Below are 23,244 nucleotides of genomic sequence, written 5' to 3'. Positions count from 1 at the left end.
TTCACTCTCAAAGGGACAGAAGGCTAAACAAAATAGAGCAATAAACTTCCAGCAAATATTCCTGATTCTTCCCGAGGCCTCCCGGGTTTCAGAGTGGCTGAGCACAACTGAGGTCAAATCAGCCTGGACTCAAACCCTCCCCTGTGCATGTACTGGGCGTGCAACCGTGGGTAAGTGACCTCAAGCTCCGAGCCTTTCCTCTGGTGGAATGAAGACAAGGCTGCTTCCTGTCCACAGGAGAACATGCAGGGCGTACACGCCCAACCCGGGGGAGGCCAGCCTCGGCAGGAGGTGGCACCAACCGTCCCCTACCTTAGAGGCGACAGTGACACGGGTCCCCTGCCTGGCACGCTGTGCTGTGCAGGTCAATAGGAAGACAGTCCCAGGTAGAAAACCACTCCCTTCTCGCCCAAGGGAAGCAGCTGGCAGGCTCAGCGGGCAGCCTGCCCTCCCCCCAGGTGTTGGCAGCCCCACCCAGGCTTCTATTTACCCTCCTTGGCATCCCCAGGGGGACGGGCAGGGCATTTCTGGGGCAAAATCAAGGAGGGAAAGGACCTTTAGGTCAGGTGGAAACCTGGATGAGAGAGGAGTCCCACAAGCTTTTTAAGGGGCTCCCTGGAAAGTTTATGTGCTCAGAGGAGTTACAAGTTCTGACCCAGCCACCGCAATGAATTTTAAAACCAGGATTCCACACTCTGGGCCAGGGCAGTGTTGCCCTGTGGCAAGGAAGTGGGCTTTTGTGTTAGTCTCCCCCAAAAGGAGGTCTCTCCTCTGCCCCTGGGAGATGACGCCCGAGTCCTTGGACTGTCGGTCTGACGAGAGGTCTTTGTTTACCTGAGGCTGTGCCATCCAACCCGGCCTAGCAAAGTGATTCAGGGGAGGCCTTGGGCCACAGGGCTTCCCAGGAGGCACTAATGGTAAAGGTCTCACTTGCCAATGCAGGAGACGTAAGAGATGCAGGTTGGATCCTTGGGTCAGGAAGATCCCCAGGGGGAGGGCATGGCAACCCACTCCAGTGTTCCTGCCTGGAGAATCCGATGGACAGAGGAGCCTGGTGGGCAACAGTCCACGGGGACGCAAAGAGTGGGACACGACGGAAGCAATTTAGTACTTGGGCCACAGCCGTCAGCTCGACCTCCAGAGGGGCGAAGACTAGAAGTCAGCGCGGTCCGCGCGACCACGCCCCACACGGGCTCCGAGGCTGAGGGAGCACCCCTGGTTGGCCGCGCTCCGTGGGGCTCGTTGGGGAAGTGGGAGTGGTCCGTGACTCCCGCAGGGAGGACCACCGGAGACCACCCATGGGATTCTCCCGGATTCCATCCCACTCGCCTTTTCTCTTTCAGTCTGTACCCTTCCGCTGAGATAACTGTCCCCACGAGTGTAACAGCTTTCAGAGTCTTCTGTGGGTGCTCCTAGTGAAGCTGAGGGTGGTCTTGGGGACCCCTGAACTTGCAGCTGATGTCAGAAGTGGGGGTGGGCTTGGGGACTCCCTCGCCCTACTGCTTTGCACTCAGAACCGCCTGGACTTCAAAGCATGGCTGCACCAGCTGTGTGAACGGTGTCTGAGTTTGAGGGGTGACCACAAGCACAGTGCAGCAGGTGGGTTGCCCTTCCCGGGCCTTACCATCATCCTCGTCCTTGGCACCTGGTGTGGGCACGAACAGGGGCTCCGCCGGCCAGCAGTGCTCCTCTCTCCACATCAAGAAGGACTTGGTGAGAATGTCGTATTTTATTATCTGCGCATGCAAAGGGGAGAAACGCGAAATGAATGGTTGCAGAGCATGCTCATTCCCGGCGAATAGGAAGGCGTCAAGGCCCCAGAGAAGGGGTGAGCGCCTCAGATGGGGACCTCACACCAGCGAGCATAGGCCCCAGATGACACCTGCCTCTGGTCAGCACAAAAACAGGAAAGCAGCTCCCTTCCTTCTCCGGCTTTAAGCTAAGGTCCCCCCACCACAGCAGAGCTGATATACACTCTGAATTCTTTAAGAAATAAGAACCCTGGATTTATCTGATATTGGGCACTATATTGCAATTTTTATACGTATCAGATAATCTAACATATTCATTGCCCAGCCTTTAAAGCATAATGTGCTTTCTTCATTGCTTTCCAAGCGTGAGTCCCTGGCCTTCTCTCTGTCTCTAATAAGCCTCTTTCCCCTTAGGGTGTGGGATTAATGGGAAGTGACTCAGGGCGTGTGGATGAGCATGTGGGAACCTTAATTTTTCTCATTGTACATTCCTGCACTGATTGCGTTTTTTAAAAAAAGATTTTCCATTTTCTTACTAAAAACTGAAGCTACTAAGGAAAAGTGATGTCTGTACAGCACTCAGCATGGTCCCTGGGAAACAGCAAGTGTTCAACAAATAGCAGTTTAGGAACCAAAATATGAACCTCTGTGCTGAACACCTGAAACTAACATGATATTGTAAATCAGCCCCGTTGTTACAGCTGTTTAGTTGCCAAGGTGTGTCCGACTCTGTGACCCCATGGACTGTAGCCTGCCAGGCTGCTCTGTCTATGAGATTTCCCAGGTAAGAACACTGGAGTGGGTTCCCATTTCTTTCTCCAGGGGATCTTCCGGACCCAGGGATTGAACCCTCGTCTCCTACATTGGCAGGTGAATTCTTTACCACTGAGCCACTATACTTGAATAAAAAAATTTTAAAAAGCAAAATAAATCCTCCAAGTTTCAGCTCTATTTTCTCTGCTTGAGACTATGAGTTCCTTGAGGGCAGGAACCAGGATCCTCCTGTTCACTTGCTTTTCCTGTGTGCCTAAGCTGGTGCTCAATAAACATGCATCCAATAAAGAAATCACTGGATAAACTCCAGCCACCACGTCTTACCTGAGTGAAGCCCATTAGGAGCAGTTCCCTCTCCTGGATGCTCCGTCATTGCTTCCAGCATATTTTGTCCCAAACTGACCTCACTCTCTGACCTACCCCCATCCCCAAGGGCATCTCAGTCCTGACATCCCTGAGAACTCAGATTTGCAGACAGACATGACCATCCCAGGCTGCCACCCGCCGGGGACCAGTACCTTGGTTGGGATGGGGCTCCACTGGACTGCAGCAGCAAAGACATAGCGGTACGGCTGCCCATTGTGGGCATAATTGATGTGAGGCAGTTCTAAGCCTGGAAGGAGATGACATGGCTGACAAAGCCCCCTTCAGGAGGGTGGGACCACCCGCCCTTCTACAAAAATGGCTCCCAAGCCAGGATCCCTGAACATCACTCAGGCCCTGAGTTGGATCAAGGGTGGTCAAAGGGCAGGAGGAGGGAACTTCAGATAATTACCCCAGCTCTATTAGAAGCTTCGGGAGCAAGGTAAGATAGACCTTGGTTTTTAAGTGTATAAACATCTTTAATTATCCAAGATAGAAATCAAAGAGAATTACATGATTAAAATCAGAGGCCACTGCAACTTTTTAAAAGCTCTTAAAAAAAAAAAAGTATGTGCGTGCAAATGTATGTGGGCGTGAACACAAACTTCTGAAGCGTGGAGGAAGCATCAGTGGGGAATAGTTAGATGAATCTAATGAAATCGTATAATAAGAAGTAATATTTACAAAGAATTTTAGTAACATGGGAAAATGTCCCCATGACAACGTTAGACGTAAAAGGCTGCCTAGAGAATTATCACCACTATGTTACGAGTGTAAAGGAAAAGTTTAGAAGTGCTACTGGCTGATAACTTTCTTATTGTGGCTCGTAGTTTATATTGTCCATTCTGAGTTTCTCATGTGAGAATTTCATTACGCCTATCACTTTTGCAATCCAAAAAAGCCTTCAAATTTCATCCATGTCCATGTATACATATTTACATATGTCCGCTGTGTCAGATTAAATTTCCAAGTCCCCCCCACCATGGCATGGGGCAGCGATGTGGGGAGCCGGGCCCCTGGAGCCCTGCCCCTCCACTCCCCAGCCGTGTCCTGGGCAGGCCAGTTCGCTCCTCACCTACGCACTGAGCACACCCTGCTCTGAGCCTGGTTCCTGTCTCGTGCTGGTGACAGCACTGAGCACGGGGCACAGGCCCTGCTCCACAGGCTTCTGCTCTAGGACAGTGGTTCCCAGTCGGGTTGCAGGCCCCGGACACTGCTCAACAGCTGCAATGCCCAGCGCTGCCCCCTCCGCCCCGCAGCCGCAGTGCTGGGCAGGGAAGCCTTGCTCCGGGGGCTGTGGCTTCTCTCCAAGGGGCTTTACGTTCTGCGTGGCGCACAGCCTTTCTGAGGCCCAGTTTTCTCCTCTGGCCAGCAGAGGAGATGGCGCCTGTTCTGCAGGGTGCTCAGTGTGCCCAGGTGGAGACCCGTGTATGCTGTGCTGTCCAGCACACGGCAGCATCGGAACTGTGGTTTCCTCAGGGTGTAGGCCCTGCAGTGGGATTGCTGTGTCACGTGGTAGTTTTATTCCTAGTTTTCAAAGAAATCTCCATACTGTTTTCCATAGTGGCTATATCAGTTTACATTCCCACCAACTGTGCAAGAGGGGGTTCCCTTTTCTCCATACCCTCTCCAGCATTTTTTTTATAGATTTTTTTTGTTTGTTTTTTGGCTGATGATGGCCATTCTGACTGGTGTGAGCTGATACCTCCCTGCAGTTTTGATTTCCATTTCTCTAATAATAAGCGATGTCGAGCATTTTTTGCAAATGCATGGCAGCATTTGAGACAGAGAACAAGTTAGTGGTTACCAGTGAGGGGGAAGGAGGGGATGATATAGGGGTGGGGACAGGGAAGTACAGACTATTGGATGTAAGACAGGCTCAAGGACGATTGTACAACATGGGGAACACAGCCAATATTTTGGAATAACTAAGTGGAAAGTAACCTTTAAAAAGTGTATAAAAATTTAAATGCAACAAATAAATAAATGTTTTAAAAGAAAGCAAAAAAATTACATGGCAGCATTCAAAAGGCCAGCCGTGAAAGTTCCTGGGTCTAGAGACCACCCCAGTGCTGGGAGGGGTATGAAGGTACACGAGAGAGAAGCGTCTCCAGTACAATGCCTAGAGTCCCACAGCCTTCCCTTGCCTCCCTGGTCCACACACAGCTCCTCTGCACTGGAAGGAGGCGTTACGTAAAGAGGACATCCACCCCTTCCTCTGAACACAGGAGAGAAGATGCGTTTTACCTTCATAGAGCAACTCCGGCTGACAGTAGACTTGGTCATCTTTTTCCTTTAGGGCTCGTGCTGTTGTAGACGACAGTTTGATTAAATTGGAGCCCACTTCTGCATTCTGAAAGAGATCAGTTTTTCCAAATAAATCAAAACGTTGTCCAGAGCAAACACTGGCTTTATGTGCACATTTTTAAAAGAATGCTTCAGTGTCTTGTTTTGGCCTCATGCTAGCCACCAGAAGCAGCTATTACATGATTGGAGTTTTCAGTTAAAAATGAGAATCGGGGACTGGAGGTGACTCCCCGAAGAAGGCAAAGCTGGTGGGTTGTGGAAGGGGGCTCCGAAACCCTGGAACTTTTCTCCTGCTCTGGGCTGCCTGATCCCTCACAGGTGAAATGGATGTACTTATAAGTGAAATGGAAGTACTTACAAGTTCTCGCTTTTTAAATACTGTATGAGTCACTTGTCAAAGGCTGCATCAGTTATTAAAAAGGTGTTTATAAAGAGTTCATAATAACACAGAGAACACCGAGTGAAAGAGCAGCAGAGAGAACCGCAGACACGGTCTGAGCTCAGCCATGTTAAAAAAGAAAAGAAATCACAGTGGAAAGAGCCTGGGAGAAATGTGCCAAATAGTAACAATAGAGCATGCAGCGGGTGATGCAGACTTTAATTTCTTTGTCTATGTTTTTCTAGATTTTCAGTATTTTCTCCTATGAAAAAATAGGAGAAAAACAAGCCAGCAGGAAAGAAAAACAAACATGAGATAAAAATAACTTGGGAGGAAAAAATATCTATGAAGGACGTCTCTTGGTCTTAAGGGGCAGTCAAGACTTGGTTCAGTACTTTAACCTGGGAGAGAGACGTAACACAACTAATTAAATATCTATCGAGCAGCAGTTACTCCCTGTGTCCCCACACACTTGCCATGGTACTTGAGCAAGTTACTTGACATCTCTGAAGTTCAGTTTCCCCACCTGTATAATGAGGTATAGCGCAAGCATTGCATAAATAGTATATGCATCTCTGAGTTATCATGCAAATTAAATAAAATAACCCATGCTGTTGGCTTACAAGAAGGCCAGGTTAACAGTAAGTGCTAAACAAATGTTAACTGCTGTTGATCACATAATTGTATTATTATTATTATTGTTATTGCCATTACCCCCGGCGGGTGAGTTCAAGTTGGGCACTTGGGAGGGGATGAGGAGCAAGACCACCGGCATCTGTGAAATTCCAGAAGGAGAATTACTGCCATGCCTGACTTCTCATTTAAACTTTTCTCGACTTTCCAAATGTCTCCAAACAAGTTTTTATAATTAAATCGATAAATGGCAACCCACTCCAGTATTCTTGCCTGGAAAAATCCCATGGACAGAAGGGCCTGGTGAGCTAAAGTCCATGGGGTCACAAAAGAGTCGGACATGACTTAGCAACTACCCAGCAGCAAATTTGAACAACAGCAGCTTTTTGCTAGGAAGGCAGGACATTTACTGCATCTTAGAAGCTGAATTTTGAGATGTGTTTAGTGCAATCCCAGTTGACAGAGGAGGAAACTGAGGCCCAGGGTAGGAAAGTGGCTTGCCCAAGGTCGCACTAGGGGAGCAGAAGCTGAGCCCAGACCTCCACACTGGGGTTCTTCTGCTCAGAGACAGAAGCACTGCAGGCAGCAGGGAAAGCAGGTGCAAAGACCCTGAGGCTGGCCCATTCCCCTCCCACAGGTCTCAGCTCCAGCGTCCCTTTCCCCGACAGCTCAGTCTGCAGTGTCTCCAAGGTGTCTGTCCCACACTGTAATTATCTCCTTTATGGACCTGGCTCCTTCTTTGATGCTGTCTTCCCTGTGAAGACAGTGACCACATTTCACCCTGTGCATGGCACACAGGCAGCTCCTAAGAAGCAACTGCTAAAGGAATGTGTGAACGCTCGAGAGGCAGAACACGTGCTTTGCAGGTGGTTGTAAGAATCAGTAGTCCAGCGCCCGGCACACCGGGTGTCTTGTTGGGAGCAGCTCTTGTTTGCCTCCGCCTGTGCGCGCAGCCTCACAGATGGTGAGAGGCCCTGCCTGTTGCCTTGTAGTCACGAGGCAGCAGCCACGGGCCTCTAGTGCATGTCCTGGGCTTGATTCTCAGGGAGGCGGTCTGCGGACATGTTTTCTAGCTCCAGCATGAAACTGGTCAGACTGGTTGAGGCATGGACCATGAATTTTTCCACACACAGCAGTAACGAGCATGACTCGGCTGCTTTCTGTGGCCAGTGTGCATGACTTTGGGAAGAAATCGCTCTCCAGCCAGAATTCAATAAAATCTTGCAGACTGGCTTTGAAATTCTTCGATGCGAGGGACCTCCCAGGAGAAGAAGTTAATCTCAATCATCCCCCCAAAACACTGGCTTTGAAGTTTGGCGGTCCTGGGTGTGAAATCTGACTCTATAGGTTTCTTCGTGAGTTCCGGCAGGCCTCCCTGAGACTAGGTGAACTGGAGCCTGCTTCCTTGTTTGTAAAACTGGGGGCAATCTGTAACTTCTGGACAGATGGCGAGTGCAAGCGAAGGTTCCTTCGACCAGCGTCTGAGCACCGTGGTTAGGATTAAATTAAATAATGGTTATGAAAACACTTGGTCCAGGGCCAAACCCACTGTAGTTAGTAACTTGGAATGAGACAGACAAGCACCCAAATCCCAGCTCAAATCCTACGATGATTCTGCGACGTTTGGCACGTTACTTTCTTTCTCATCTGTTGTCATGGGGATGACAAATAACTTCAAGCACTCACATGCAGATTCAGTGAGGAGCATGCAGACCATTACACGGCCCCACACATTTGAGGGGGGCATGGCAACCCACTCCAGTATTCTTGCCTGGAGAACCCCCATGGACAGAGGAGCCTGGTGGGCCACAGTCCATGGGGTTGCACAGAGTCGGACACGACCGAAGTGACTCAGCACTCACACAACATTTGCAGGACCCAGGATGAGCGCAGAGGCCCACCAACCCTTTGTCCACATATATTGAATGGTTAAGTCAAATACCATTTTATCTTCCCTTACTTTATACACAGAGCTTCAACATGTTGTGGAACTGTGCTGCCCGGGGTGAGGCAACCACCCCCAGCCACAGGTGGCTATTTAAATTTAAATTCAGTAAAATTTAAAATTCCATTCCTCGGCTTCACTGGCTGCATTTCAATAGCCCAGGCATCCAGTCCAGCGGCCGCTGCGTTGGACAGAGAACACTGCTTCGTCGCGGCAGGTTTCTAGTGCACAGTGCTGGGTCTGGAAGGACGCGTGTGAATTTAGAATTCCAGGACTCCTTGGCCTTCTGGAATGGGCTGCAGGGGAGAATGAAGGCCGGCCTCTGGGCCCAGGCTCCCCGCCCCCTTTTCTCCCTGCCTTCCTCGTGGGCCTGAGGCCGACACACCAGAGCACTGTCTGCCCTCAGGAGGACAGAGGCAGGCGCTGGAGGCAGGTGTGGGACATCTGGGCAAGGAACTCAGGGATCCCAGGTATGGCTGGGGTCGGAAGGGTGCCCTTCTGGGTGGGCACCCTGTGGCCCCGTGGGTTCCTCACCCTGTGGAGAAGGGCCACTGGAGAAAAGCCAGAGCAGGGGCCCCTCTGGCCTGGGTCTAAGAGAAGAAAAGGCGTCTAACACAGGGCCCAGCGCAGAGGGGGCCCTCGAGAGAAACGGGGCTTCTCTTGCTATTTGAACACAAGACAAATCAAATTCATGGAGCCAGGAGTTGGAGCCACCCCTTCAAGGTCAAAGATGCCACCCCCATGGCAGCGCACGGAGCCCTGCAGGGTGAGGGCAGGGCAGCTGGCACAGATGGGCCACACCACCCAGGCCCCTGGAGGCCTAGCTCCGCCTTAGACAACCCCCATGCCACCCTAACAAACAGGCCAAGGGTACCAACGGGCCCCTCCTTCCTCTGACCCCAGCTGGCCCAAACGCCAGAGAATCTGGGACAGCTGGGAGACCTCAGACTTCTGAACACGCCTCATTCACTTTAGCCCATTCTACGTGGAAGGCGCTTTCCACTTTGGAAGTGCTCCAACTGCTAAAGGAAGGCCTTGTGTCCTTTGAGAGACCTTGCATCACCTTTCTCATTCATTCATTTAAAATATCTAAGGGCTTCAAGAGAACCTGCGGAGAACCAGACCCTGTGATGGGTGCAGGGGATAAATGGCTGGCAAGACCAAGAGTCCGGGCCCCCTGGGACCTTTCACAGGACGAGGTGACCCAACAAGCTCATTACTCCTGACATCAGTGTGAGCAAAGAGCTGTAGGTGCCACTGGAATGTACAAACCCACTGAGGGGGTCAGGACGCTGGACCTGAAGGATCAGCAGGAACTAGGATCCTGGGGTGGGGGTGGGGGGTGCCTGGGAGCCATGCCCATCCTAACCCCTCCCCTAGAGGTTCTGCCTTCAATGGACTGGTGGTCCCGGAGCCCCCAGGCCAGTCCGACCTGCGGCCGGGACGAGAATGGAGGACTCATGGAAAGAGGACAACAGAGGGACGGCGATGTGCAAAGGCCCCAGAATGAAGGGCATTTGAGAAATGGTGGCATCGCCCGCCCCCAAGGCCCCTCCGTAATGTAGACTGTGGATGGGATGGAATCGGAGCTGCTGGATCTGAACACACAGGCCATGTCTGCCTGCTCAACCTTCCCCTGTTCACATGCAGTGAAGCAAGAAGACATTTTTTTAAGGGACAATAAATAGCAATTAAAACGCGTGGCCAGAGCTACCCTTCCCAGCGCTCACTTTTCTTTGCAGATGGTTCACGCAGCGCCTGTTTAAACTGTACAGGCTAAACTTCTTAGCTTGGTTCCAAGGAAGCAGATTGTTTCTCGAGCTTGTTAAGAGGTGACAGAATCCCGCGCTGCGGGCGTCGGGGGAGAGTGCTTCCTCTCTGTGCTGAGGTCTGTGAGGCAGGGGGAAGGGTCGGCCTCGGGACTCGCCCTCTGGGTGACAGCCCCCCACCCCGCCCCCACTGCACCCTGGAGCCAGGAAATGCTCCAAGCGCTGCACTGTGGAACTTCCCAGAGTGGGGGGGGCGCGGAGGCCAGGGGCTCAGGTGGAGATTCTGTGGGCCCTGCTGTTCACTCGTTAGCCCTGAATCATACCGGGAGAAAGTTAATCCTTTCCTCTCTTCCAGTCTTCCCAACCGGGTCAAGGAGAGCGTCTCAGTTAGGTGCCACTACACCCTTAACACTGAATACTTTCCCAGAGTTCTCTTTAAGGGAGAGATTGGGTCTTGGCAAGAGCAACAGCATCAGGCCGTGCTCAGGACCTGTGCTTCATCACAGCACTCGGCGGTCATCACTTTCTCCTTTGGCAGCACGCAACGCTGGCTTTGCCCTGGGTTGTCATAGGTTCCCTTCCAAATGAGCTAGGGAAAGAGTGAGTTGATTTAAATGAAAATGTGATTTTGTAAATTTAACAGAAGTGGTAGGAAATACAGTGAACATCATGACAGAGATACACAAGTGACTGCAGATGGGGGAAATGCTGGACAGGAGAAAGGACCCAGCTCTGTGGTCTGACGTAGCTGGGCTCAAATGCAGGCCCCAGGGCCTCTGGCTGGGAGGGGTCTGGGGGTGGCGGAAGCCTCCCTGGGCATGTAGGAGTGTCTCCTGTTCCCTAGGCCTGCAGGGGGGCCCTGTGAGGGGTCAAGGTGACCCCCTGGGGCGATCTGCAGAGTTATACCCTTTACCAGCTCCAAGGAAGGGCTCAGAGCCAGTCTTGGCTTTGCTACCAGGCTGTGTGACCTTGGGCACATTCCTTAACCTCTCTGAGCCTCAGTTTCTTCATCTGTAAAATGAGGCTAACGTGTGGATCTCTTGCATAGGTTTTGATCACTAAGTGAGGTAAAGAAAATAAAATGCTTAGCAACGTACCTGGTACATAGAGTGTGTTCAGTACAGATGAGCCATCAAAATTGAATTGAACTCAACTGGGTTTCATTTAAACGAATTAAGTCATGAAGTAAGGAAGTTCTGGAGCCAGAAGCCTCTGTAGCCTTTAAAACCAAGCCCAGAGCCTAGGCAGCAGCACCCTAATTGACGGTAATGTCTGGCCTGGTGGTCATTTTGAATGCAAGAACAGGACTGTTCAACATCAGGGAAATGGGTAAGCAACTGGAGATGAATCCCCACCGCAGATTGTCAGGCAAATATTTAAAATGATGTCACAGAAGAATGTTTAATGTCATGGAAAGATGTTTAGATATATGAGGAGGATGGAAAAGCAGTACAAAAAACAGTGTGTACATATTCAGTCATAAAAAAAGAGGCACTGATATGTGCCACGGTGCTGACGAACTTTGAAAACATGCTAAGTGAAAGGAGCCAGCCACAAAGACTGCTTACGGTATGATTCCATTTATATGAAATAAAATAGGCAAATCCACAGAGATAGAAAGTAGGGCAGTGGTTACCTGGGGGTGGAAGGAATGGGGGAGGCTCTTCTGGGGGAAATGAAAATATTGTAAAATTGATTGTAGTGCAACTCTGTGAATATACTAAAAGCCATTGAGCTGTACACTTTAAATGAGTGAAAATGGGTGAATAGTATGGTACGTGAGTTATATTTCATTAAGGCTGTTAAAAATTATGCACAGCGCAATTTTTCTCTAAAATTAAGAAATACATATTTATATGCTATATATTAGTTTCAGAAAAGAAAATCATACTGTACATACTTTTTAACAGCTTTGATGTATATATACAATATGCATATGTTATATGCATATATATCATTATATACTAATATGTATATATATCTTCCTGTCTATTTGCCTGTCTATCTACGGAGAGAGAGAGACTTGGGAGGCAATACAAATATATTTGCAATGGGCTTATGGTGATTTTTTTCCTTTTCACTTAATCTGTATTTTCTAAAATTTCTACCCTGAATATGTTCAATATTTGGAAAAATAATGAAAGCATTTTCTGCCTTTCTCTAAGAACACCTCATTTTGAATTTCAATGTCAATGAAATCAGAACCAAAGCCACCTCCCGAGTGGGCTCACCTCCCCAAGAACTCAAGCCGTTACCTTGTCCACGTGGAGGGGAAGCACGAACCTCTTGAGGGTGGGCGTGGAGGTGAGCCTGGAGTTCTCCTTAAAGTCCTCGTTCAGGTTGGCCAAGTAGAAGAGCTGGTAGAGGCTGCCGTCCTCGTAGGTGATGACATCGAACAGGAGGCAGCCGTCCTCCTCGTAGGCATTGACATGGTGAAACACCACCATGGGGTCCGTGTGATACTTGGTCGGCACGGGCTTCCGCGTCCTTCGGTCAATGATGTGGATGTGAGTCTGAAAGGAGATGCAGCCCGGGGCTCAGCGCTCCCTCTGCCAGCCCCACGCTGCAGCACTGGGTGGGGAACAAGCCCCAGCCAACGGTTCACCTGCTCGGGACCCTGAAGCAATCCCTCCCCTTTCTGAGCCTCTCTGTCCCACTCCAGGGGGCAAACCTCACCAGAAGCCATGGGGAGGAGGGAAGCTTTGCCGCATGGGGTCTCGGCCTCACGTGGAGGACCAGACCTTTCAGGGAGGGCCCTGAAAGTGCAGCGTCTCCCCGACCTTCATTCAACTGAGATCCAGGTGGGCGGCAAGTGGCCAGCTCCCCGGCAATGGCCAAGTTGGGGAGGACCAGCCCTCTCAGCTTCCTCAGGTCCCACCCATGGCCAGAGCCCCTGAAACCCCGTCCTGGACCCCCCACCAAAGCCCCGGCCCACTGCAGATTGTCCCAGCAACCAGGCTGCCCTGGAGGGCTGCGGTGCTGAGTGACCAGTCTAGTCAAGCTGATATCAGCCCAGTAGGCCTCCGTACACACCTCTGGGTGTCATAGGCGGTATCGCTCTGGGTGGCAATTAGCCGTATCTACAGCCCTAGTTGCTTAATCCGAGGGTGAAGGGGTGTTTTCTTTCTTTTGGCAGCTCTGGCCTAACCATCCTCCTCTGAAAGGAGGGAGAGGAGGCTCCAGCCACCTTCTCTGGCTCATCGTCTCTTTCTCTCTTTCCCCAAAATCAAGCTCTGAAGTTAAGTGGGGGTGATGAGGGCTGAGTGTTGCAGAGGAGAAGGGACAGTGGGAGATGAACACAGGGTGAAGTGACAGGCACTTCTTTCCCATAAACCCAATCCAGGGGTCAGCTGCAGGGACTGCTCAGAAAACTCTACAAATGCATTCAAAGCCCTGCCAGGGCTCGGGGGCTCTCAGTGTGGGACTCTCTGGGGCCAGAGATCCCTGGGGGATCCCTGCAGCCTGGAGGCCAATGGGGCCCTGATGCTCCAGGTGGTCCCCCAGGGCAAACCCACTTCCGCCGGCCCCCTGATGGCCCCCTTGCCCAGCTCATTCGTGCCACAAACACTGACATATTTTCAGGGGAACTAGAGAGATAAACCCCCCACACTTTCATGTAGTTTATAGTCCAGTGGGGGTGAGGCCAAGGGTCAGTGACCAAATGTACAACATGTGAAGGATGATGGCTGAGCACGACTGGGAAAATGAGGTGGGAGGTGGAGAAAGCCTGGTAGTGGGGAGGGGTCTGTGACAGCTAGGGGGACCTTGGTGATGGAGGTGGGGGCCTGAGAGCCAGACCTGGATTCACAAGGGGAGGGAGCCAGCTGGGGAAGAACGTTCCAGTGGAGGGGGCAGAAAGTGCAGAGGCCCTGAGGCAGGAACGTGTGTGCGGCAGGTCTGAGGTGTAGGAGGGAGCCAGAGGCTGGGCTGAGGGCATGATGAGGGCCTTCCCAGGCCAGTGAGAGAGGCCTGTGGGTCTGATTCTGGGGAAGACGGGGAACCAGCAGAAGGTTCTGAGCAGGGGAGGGACCTCGGGGAGCTGCTTTGCTTCCTCTCCTCCCTGAGAATGCAGGCATTAAAGAGGGGGTGGCCACAAAGACACCTCTGTACGGATGCCCAAGGATGCTCGTGGTGCACAGGAAGGGGAGCAGAGCGGTGCTGAATGGACGATGGAGGGGGCCCTCTGGCAGGGCTGGATGGGGAGAAGTAGGGGGCTTGGCAGCTGCTTTCTACACTCGTGTGCTGTTTGAACAGATGATGCTGAGCCCCTTGCCCTAACTCGGGACCCCTGTGAAGGCCCACCCAGCCTCAGAAGTCTCTGGAAGGCTAGCTGGTGCCTCTGGGGACACTGCCTGGGAGCTCGCTTCCTCCCCCGCTGAGCCGCCCGCCCCTGCCTGCTGACCTCCGGCTGGCTCTGGCTGTCCTGGGGCTGCGGGGTGGGGGGTTGCCTGGCTAGGCCTTACCTTGTCCTCCCCGTGGAAGGCCAGGCAGGAAGCCCAGCTCACACCCCGAATGTAAGCCGTGGCCATCTTGAGGATGTCCAACTTGAAAGGCTGCTCGAGGAAAATGATGTAGTTCTCGGTGACTCCGAAGCTGTGGTAATAGCTCGGGGAGAGGAGGGAGTGGGCGGCGATGGAGCAGAAGACCTCCGTGTCCTTCAGGGGGCTCCGGCCCTCCTTCCTGCCCCCTGGAGAGAAGCCAGCCTCAGGAGCAGCTGGGACCTGACTGCCTCCCAAGGACACCACAGGGCCACCGCATCCTACAGCCCAGCCTTTCAGCCCGCCCCGCTGAGAAGAACCTTTGAGAGTCGACAGCAAACCGGGTGAAGGGCTGCTGCCTGGCTGAGGCAGGGACTGGACCTCCCCCCACCCGACCCAGGGGCCTGGTTTAGCATCTGAAACCGCTGCCTCCCCAGACTCAAGGCCCCTGGGTCTCTGGGCCTTAGGGCCAGGTGTCAGTAACTCTGGCCTGGGGCTAAGCTGGCCTCCGCCTGCTTCCAAAATAAAGGTTTATCTGGAGCGAGGGCCACGCTGCCGCCTCCTGCAGAGTCCACAGCTGCTTTGCCTTCAGGATTCAGAGTCCAGCAGACGTGGCGCAGACCACACAGCTGGCAATGTCTCAAATAGTTACTCTGGGGCCCTTTACAGAAAACATTTGCAACCCCGGCTCTGGAGCAATGCTCCTGAAGCATTGAACGTGCACGCAGATCGTCTGGGGGTCATGACAAAGTGTGGAGGCTGACTCAGCCTGTGGGGCAGGGCCCACGGCTCTGTATTTCCGTCAGTCTCCCAGGCCATGCCCTGGAGTGAGGCATGGCAACCCACTCCAGTGTTCCTGCCTGGAGAATCCCCATGGACAGAGGAGCCTGGTGGGCTACAGTCCATGGGGTCGCAAACAGTTGGACACGATTGAGCGACTGAGCACAGCCACGCCCGGGCCGTGGGCTAGCTTCCCAAGATGAAGGCTTTGACATGCTGCTGAGGTCCATCATCTGACATGCATTTCACAGGGTTTCTGTGAATTTCTCTTGGCATTTCCTGTTCTGAAGGACCTAGGAGTGAGCCCAAGTGCCTGTGTTGATGTGACAGACTGTGGCAGTCAGGGTCGGCTGTATGATTCCCATTTTACAGATGGGAAACTGAGGCTTGGCGGGGCAGCCAGAGGCACAGGGTTAAGCCAAAGGACACAGTCCCCTCAGCCTGGCCACCTCCTCTGTTCTTTGGAGGGACAACCCTTGGAGGGAAGGGGGGAACTGAAGGAAATACTGCAGGAGGCCAGGCGCCTCACCCGGCACCCAGCACAGAGGTGCTTGGGACTGCTCGGTTTCCTTATTCCTCTGCAAGGATGAGTCAGCTGCTGGCCAAAAGGCCTCCCCACCCAGGCCTGCGGCTGGGTTATAATGAGTTACATGCAAGCGTCCCTGCCATTCCTGTGGCCACCTGTGCACCCTGTAAACAGCTGGCTGGTGGGAGGCAGGCTGTCGGGTTGTGGGGTAGGTAGGTCTCTGTAAACAGCTGGCTGGTGGGAGGCAGGCTGCCGGGTTGTGGGGTAGGTAGGTCTTTTCTTCACTAAACAAATGGAACACAAAGCAAACGGGAAGGAAAGGCACCCTGGCCTGGGAGGCGGGGGGCAGGTGTGAATCCTGGTGAAGCGCCAGCCTGGAGCAGGTGCGGAGGGTACCTGCTGTGAGCCGTGGGGACGTCACCCGATCCCCTGGGGCTCCCGGTCCTCAGGAACATGAGGTGGCAAACTCAAATGGCTAGCCTACCCTCAGGTGGGACATTCTAGGATCCTGAGCCGGACCCTGCATCCCTTTATTGGCTTAATTAACGGGGGTTCCATTTAACAAGAGCACTCACTGCACCATGGGACCCAGGGATTCCTGTCTGCCAGTGGAGCCTGGAATTTGCTGGACGGGGGTGCTCTACAGAATGGTAAGGGAGGGGCCAGGGGCAATCTCCTATGGAAACCTGTCTTCCTAAACCAGAAGGTCTAGCTGAGCACCCTCGCAGTCCTGCACCATCCCCGGAGCCCGCACAGCCACCCTCGGAGGCCTGGTCTCCTGGGTGTGGTCGCGAGAGGGTCCTGCCCAAATAAAGGCTAGGAGTCCCACCCTTCTCCCCCGCAGGAACGCGCAATCACAATCAGCCTGGGCGCCATGCCAGGCTCCCGGGCCTGAGTGAAGAATGTCTAGAAGGCTCAGGGAACAGGGCGGAATCTGGAGTGGATGCCAGCAGGCCTGAGCTCCCTGAACAACCCGGGGAGCCTGGCTTTTGGGGCTTGGATGAGAAAGAGCAGCACAGCCCTGACAGATGGAGGTTTGTCAGAAAACTAAAAAATGAATGAATGAAAGGAAGGATGGATGATGGATGGATGACAACATCAGTGGATAGATTGATAAATACATGATTAACAGATAAATTAATGAAATAATGAACAGGAATCAAAAGAAAAGGAGGTTGAAAGAGCAAAGGGATTCACTTCTTCCAAAAGGAAACGTAGCATCATCCCTTTTCTCCTAAAGGAGAAAAGCGAGTCCATGGTCCTCTGAGTCATGGATGTGGGCAAGTATCAGGTTGAGTGTTGTGCCATCAACCAGAACCAGAACTCTTCCCAAAGAGCCACCTTGGTGTTCACGCCTCATCCCAGCCCCAGGATGACCCACCTGGGACTGGGGCAGGGATCTTAAAGATCACATATTTTGTCTTCCCCTTGTCCACGATGGACGTGCCAACATTGAGAACATTTCCAGCAGCGTCGTAGTGAGGATGTGAAGTTGCCAGATTTACAGCCACATATTTACGAAAATCAACCTGCAGAACAGGACAGTCAGCTGCTTTTAAAAAGAGGAGAGGGCAAAGTCCCGCCAAGAGCTGCCTGACTCCAGGCTCAGAGAGGTGATGGCTATTTTTCCATGTCTCCCAACCTGAAAATAAGGCAGACATTGCCTTTAAAGGAGACGCTTCCTCTTGCGACCTGATGTAACCTCGTGGGGGCTCCCACAGCACACAGGCTGCAGGGGGCTTGGTGAGCTACGTGTGTTCTCTGACGGTTGTCCCTCTCTGGCCCCACCGGGTGGCCTCGGTGTGGAAACCCGATGCCTCACCGCAGAGAGCTCCAAGTAACATCGTGGGCAGAGAGGCAGCCTGGGTGCTAATCCTGGCCCTGGTGAAGTCATTTAAATCCTCCCCTTTTGTATCCCACAGAGGCATAAATCCCCAGGCCTCTCTCCTAGGGTTATTCTGGGAACGGAGAGGTTACAAAAAGCATTTGGTCAAAGGGAAACACTGACTAACGACCTCAGTAACGATCCCGACTCCAAACAGGCCACAATCATAGAGCAATGGGGTGGCCAGGGAACCAGCTGTCCGCCCTTCCTCCCTGAGAACGGCACAACCTTCAGCCAAAAGTCGGCGCTACCTCCTTCTCACCTAGTGATTCCTCTCTGCAGCTTTGTGGAAAGTGCTCCTCAGTTGGACCTATGCTGCCTAGCTTCAGAGGAGCTGGACATGATTTCATGGCTAAGAAAAGCACTCCCTCGAACAGATCGTTAAGATGTATTGCAAAGACATCAAGGCTTTGAACAGCCAGCTGGAGAAAACTGAAAGTGGGTCTACTGATCTTTGTGAAAACGTAGACTCGCTTCTGCCCAGGAAAGGTATCCACGTGGGCGCTGATTTTTGCACCCATGCTCTCTGCCTAATGCCTTCCTCTCCAGGGATGCTGGGGGTCCTGGACAGCCCAGCACTGTCTGTCATTCATTCAAATTTCCACTGAGGGGCCACTCAGTGCCGAGGACTGTCGACACTGTCAGGGGTCGAACTGGACCTTCCAAAAAGGCAAGTTGAAATAGGTCCTAACCGCTCGTGTCTATATTTTGGAAATAGGGTTAAAATGAGGTCATTCTGGAATAGGGTGGGTGATTTGTATCTTTACAAGAGATTGGAACGAGGCATCTGTAAACCAAGGGGCAACCACCAGAAGCAGGAAGAGGCAAAGAAGTTTCCTTCCCTAGAAGCTTCAGAGAGAACAGGGCCTGCCAGCACCTGATTTCAGACTTCCGACCTTTAGAACTGTGGGGGAACACATTTCTGTTGACCTAAGCCACCTAGTTTGTGTTCCTTTGTCACGGGAGTGCTAGGAACGAATTCAGACACAGAGATGGCAGGGCAGAGTGCTAAGATGCCCGAGACGAGGGGCTCAGAGGGGGCTCCTCTCTGAGTGCCTGCAGCCTCCTGGCCTCCCCGCAGAGGGTCCATTCCTTAAGTCAGGCACTGAGGCTGCTTGTAGACTCACTGATACCTTCTCCAGGGTTTCCAGGGTCTGGGGGTTGATCCTCCTGATGTAACTGGTCTCTGTGGTCGCGTAGAAGTCTTCTCCACACCTCATGATGTTGATCAGACAGTTGTCTGTGAAATCGGGGATGGTGTGGGACAGGTAGGAGAAAGCTCTGGGGAGGAAAGCAAGTCAGCAGGTCAACCACTGTGTCCACTCAGCTCGAAGGTTCTACTCCAGATGGCTTTAGTTCGCCTACCACTTAAAACACTCTACTTCAACTAAGGGAGGGAAAGTGCTGGGTCACAACTGGTCATTTGAGGAATCTGACAGTCCAGAGATCGAGTTAACCCAAAGCACCACCACAACCAATCAGCTAAGAAGGGAGTCAGCTGGGACAGCAAGGCTGCCCACTGAGCCCTCCCCAGCTCCCCAGATCCAAAGGTCTCCCCCACCAGAGCCATCAAGAGCTGGTGGACAGTTCTCAAGTATTTTAAGCAGCTCTATAGAAATCATACACATACCCATAATGGCTCCCCCGAAACTAGAAAAGCAGTTGATCTCTGCTTTGAGTAGGAATGACAATCCACCCTCGTTACCTCAACTTTGTCCAAGAAATTCGTTTCTTTGAAAAAGGAAAGTAAACTGAGTTAAGAACTGATCATCCGATTAGAAGGCACACTCAAAGCAGGAAGTCTTGGCCCCGAGTACTGGTGAGTGCTCCCCCTACTGGCAATCACTGTAACAGCAAGGATGCCGCACAAGCTGCGGTTTCAATTCCTTCCCTCCCGCTGCCCCCTGGCTCCTCCCCCGTCTGCAATGGCTGTTCCCAGCCTGCTATTTGCGGGACCCCCAGCGCTGGAAGCTGGGATTGGAGAGATGATGTCAGTTCTGGAGAAGCAGAAACCAGCTTCCCTCTCCAGGCCAGTCTACCCTAATGTACCCCTTCTGTGTCTAAAGCCTATCAGAAAGGAGATGATGACCACTGGCCTGATTCCCTGGCCAACAATTCAGAACGCGTAAGGCATTCATATGCATCACAACCCAGATGGTTTTAAATGTGTACAACTGAGAATCTCCCCCGTCCTTCCTCCCGTTGGTTCCCTACCTCGCCCATGCCTTCTCCCAGGCTTTCTGCACATTCAAAAACAAACCTAGATATCCCCTGCCTTATAGCACAAATTACAGCATATTATATGCTCTTTCTACACTTAGCTTTTTTTTCCTTTTTCCCCACTTAGCAGTGGGGAATTTTCCATTCAGTACATAGAGAGCATCCTCAGTGCTTTTTATATCTGCCTGGTGTTTTCCTGTATAGTGTTACTGCGATTTATTTAACACTCTTCTGTTAATGATCACCTGAGTTATTTTCAGTTCCTCATCATAACAAATCATTCAGCCACGAATAACCTTGTACATTTGTCATTTCAGAAACAGGCAAGCACCTCTCTGGACTGAAGGGAATGTGTGTTTGTAATTTTGATAGGTGACTTCAAAGTGCTCTCCCACCAGCCATATGGGAGAACATCTGACAATCTGCCAGATGCTCTTTGCCTTGCCTGCTATCTGTAATCCAGAAGTACGTAGCCTGCATGGTCAAAGGCCATCATGGGAAGTTTTCCATCCACCCTAAACACACCGTCAGAGGAGCAAACGCTGGTTGTCTCGACCGTCAAGGATATTGGAAAGCGGGACTAGATACAAAACGGACAGTTACTTGGAAAATATGTTTTTGCAGGGGTCTGGATAGGCCATTGTTCCGAATTCTGACACCACAATCCTGTTTGCTTCGATGTTGGCAGTGTAGGTATCACTTCTCAGGTATTTGCTCCTGTAGTAGACTTCGCCTGAAAGAGAAGCAGCAGAATCATCACAGGCTTATTTGAAACTTATCTGAACTTATTTGAGCCATTCCAGGGATGTGAAGGGGTGGGGGTGGGGGTGGGGTTGGCTTATTGAGACCGTCCCTTAAATGTGTGTGCTGGATACAATAAGCGCTGGTGTGAACTCTCACATACATTTTGGCAAGGTTGACTCACAACAATACGGCAAGGTAAGTATTCCTAGTCCCAGCTCCATCTACGGATGGCGGAACTGAGGCTCAGAAATGTTCCATCGCCTTGTCCAGCATCACCCAGAGACCTGCTGGCCCAGGCCACTGACCATGCCTTCCACCACGTTGGAGTCCCTCCAGGTAAGGTCCAGGTTTAGAGGACTGATCCAGAAGGCCCCATACTCAGGCTGGGTTTCCCAAGGACCCAGTTCAGTTCTGGGAGCCTTACATTAACAATTTAGCCCCTGGAGTAACATTTTTTTAATTGAAATAAACATGGTTTCATTTTTAATTATTAATGGTACAGAAGACTTTTTCTCTCACTAAAATTATTTTTCAAATCTTTAAAAAATTTTTAATTGGAAGATAATTGTTTTACAATATTGTGTTGGCTTCTGCCGTACTCTGCAACCAGGGAGCACTCTTATACCCATTCTGCACACAGGAGAGGGTCAGTACATGTGTTGATGACACTGGAGAGAATCTCACTCACTCCAGAAAAGCATGGACCCTTGACCAGTCTGCCAAGACCAACGTGAAAATATACTAGATGATTCTAGACCTGTATTAATTTCTTGTGGCTGCTGTAACAAATTATCATAAATGTAGTGGCTTCACGAAACACAAATTTGTTATCTGTTTTGAAAGACAGGTCTGAAGTGGGTTTTTCAGGGCAAAAATCAAAGTGTCAGCAGGACGGGTTCCTCTTGGAGCTCTCAGGGAGAGTCTGTTTTCCTTGGCTTGTGGCTGTGTCACTCTGATCTGATTCCCTTGCCACAGCTTTTCAAAGCCCTTGAAGGATAAGTGGAACTGAACCACGAATCGGGGAGGTGGGGCTAGGAAAGAGGGCGAGGTGTTCCCAGTCAGTCTCCCCAGAGTCTGTAAGTCAAGATGTGGGGTTGGGGAGCACAGCCCACTTCCTGTGAGGGCTGAGTCCACAGCGGCTGAAGCACCAGTTAGGTGCTTGAGAGCAGCAGGAATGGGGGGAGGCTGGGGGACCCGTGGGGACCCCACCAGGTCTTCAGGGCTGTGACTACTTAGGCCTGGGGCCTTCATTTTGGTGGGTAATTTGAAACCTCTAGAGTTTGGTGGGGGTTTTTTGCCATTAATTAGCACATGACATTATGTTGACTTTTCACATTCCTTGCTGTAGTATAACCTATGCTTCCATGGTTGGTGCAATTATAATATGCCAAAAAGTGGGGCCCAAGACACACTGACAACTCGTTCCCATCAGAGAAATGCCCATCACATATCCACTGTCACAAGGATGGCTTCAAGGAGAGGCTGCATCTCAGGGAATTCTCGCCCAGGGATTGACATACATACGCTACTATATATATAAAGTAGATAACTAATAAGGACTTCCTGTATAGAACGGGAACTCTACTCAACACTCTGTTACAGCCTATATGGGAAAAGAATCTAAAAAAAGAGTTGTTCAGTCGCTCAGTTGTGTCCGGCTCTTTTTCGACCCCATGGACTACAGCATGCCAGCAGGCTCCTCTGTCCATGGGATTCTCCTGGCAAGAGTACTGGAGCGGGTTACCATTTCCTTCTCCAAAAAAAAAGAGGAGTAGATACATGTATGTGTATAACTGATTCACTTTGTTGTACACCTGAAACTAACACGGCATTGTAAATCAACTATAATTGAAAAAAATATCTCTGTGACTTTGACTCTTGGAATTCACACGTTCGATCCTCATGGGATGACGACTTGGTTTCTTATTGGAAAACAATCAAATCTATCCCTAAGGGGGACCTGGGTTGACTCATCTTCAAATCTGCTTTATAAAAAATTTTAATTTTGAAAGAATTTTAGACTTGAAAAAAGCACTCCTGTATACTCTTCCCCATCTCCACTTGGCCTTTATGATTGAAATCTTTGTTAGTGTTTGAAAGCATTATCTTCTGGTGGCCTCTGCTAAGGGTTATGAGTCATTTTTCTGTCTTTGCTGTTCTTACTCCAGTTCTTGTCTTCCCAGTTTGGCACTGATTTCTGTTCCTCATGCCAACTGTGCACTAGAACCGCCTGGTTTTGAAGACCACGGAGGCCTGAGGCCCACACCACCAGTGTGCTCGGGGTCATCTGGGAACACAGATGCTCTATCCTTCCCTTTGAGCCCTGGGCAGGGTCTCAGGATTCACAGCTTAAATGAGCATCCTGGGGGATTCTGATGCAGAAACCCACAGACCATCTTTTGAGAAGTACTGGCTTTATGTTACTTGCAAATCGGAGGGCCCTGATTGCCTTATGTGTGCCCTCTTAAATTGTGTATAGAAGTACTTAATGTTTTTGTTTATATTTCCACTGTGAGACACAGGGGAGGCATTGAGAGCTCTAGAGGAGAGGAGAGACCAGGCCAGGCTGTGCTGCACCAACACTGGCAACCTGCCCATCTCAGAAAAGAACAGGAAACAGCTGCTTACCTCTGAGAGTAAAGTTTTAGTCTGAGACTCACTAGAAACTTTTAGGTGCTTTCCAGGTGGCT

General features: G+C 51.2%; 1 protein-coding gene across 3 annotated transcripts in view; it reads right to left on the bottom strand.

Moving 5' to 3' along the window:
* The window catches only part of BCO1 (beta-carotene oxygenase 1), a 31,294-nt gene that overhangs the window by 1,471 nt on the left and 6,579 nt on the right, over positions 1-23,244 (bottom strand). The window contains exons 3-10 of one of the 3 annotated variants that reach the window (XM_086350040.1): positions 20,414-20,543; positions 18,724-18,871; positions 17,087-17,234; positions 14,385-14,608; positions 12,177-12,434; positions 5,136-5,241; positions 3,044-3,138; positions 1,625-1,736 (exon numbers count right to left, since the gene is read on the bottom strand). In XM_086350040.1, coding sequence (XP_086206166.1) covers positions 1,625-1,736; positions 3,044-3,138; positions 5,136-5,241; positions 12,177-12,434; positions 14,385-14,608; positions 17,087-17,234; positions 18,724-18,871; positions 20,414-20,543 — 1,221 coding nt within the window. Of the gene's footprint in view, positions 1-1,624; positions 1,737-3,043; positions 3,139-5,135; positions 5,242-12,176; positions 12,435-14,384; positions 14,609-17,086; positions 17,235-18,723; positions 18,872-19,295; positions 19,406-20,413; positions 20,544-23,244 lie in introns of those variants that run through there. The other 2 variants (XM_086350041.1, XM_086350042.1) reach the window with 2 other exon arrangements.

This window comes from Bos grunniens, chromosome 18 (genome assembly GCF_055505025.1).
Source record: "Bos grunniens cultivar Pamir isolate PY7600 chromosome 18, Bosgru_T2T1.0, whole genome shotgun sequence".
NCBI classification, from domain to species: domain Eukaryota; kingdom Metazoa; phylum Chordata; class Mammalia; order Artiodactyla; family Bovidae; genus Bos; species Bos grunniens.
This window is presented reverse-complemented; position numbering and strand designations above follow the sequence as displayed.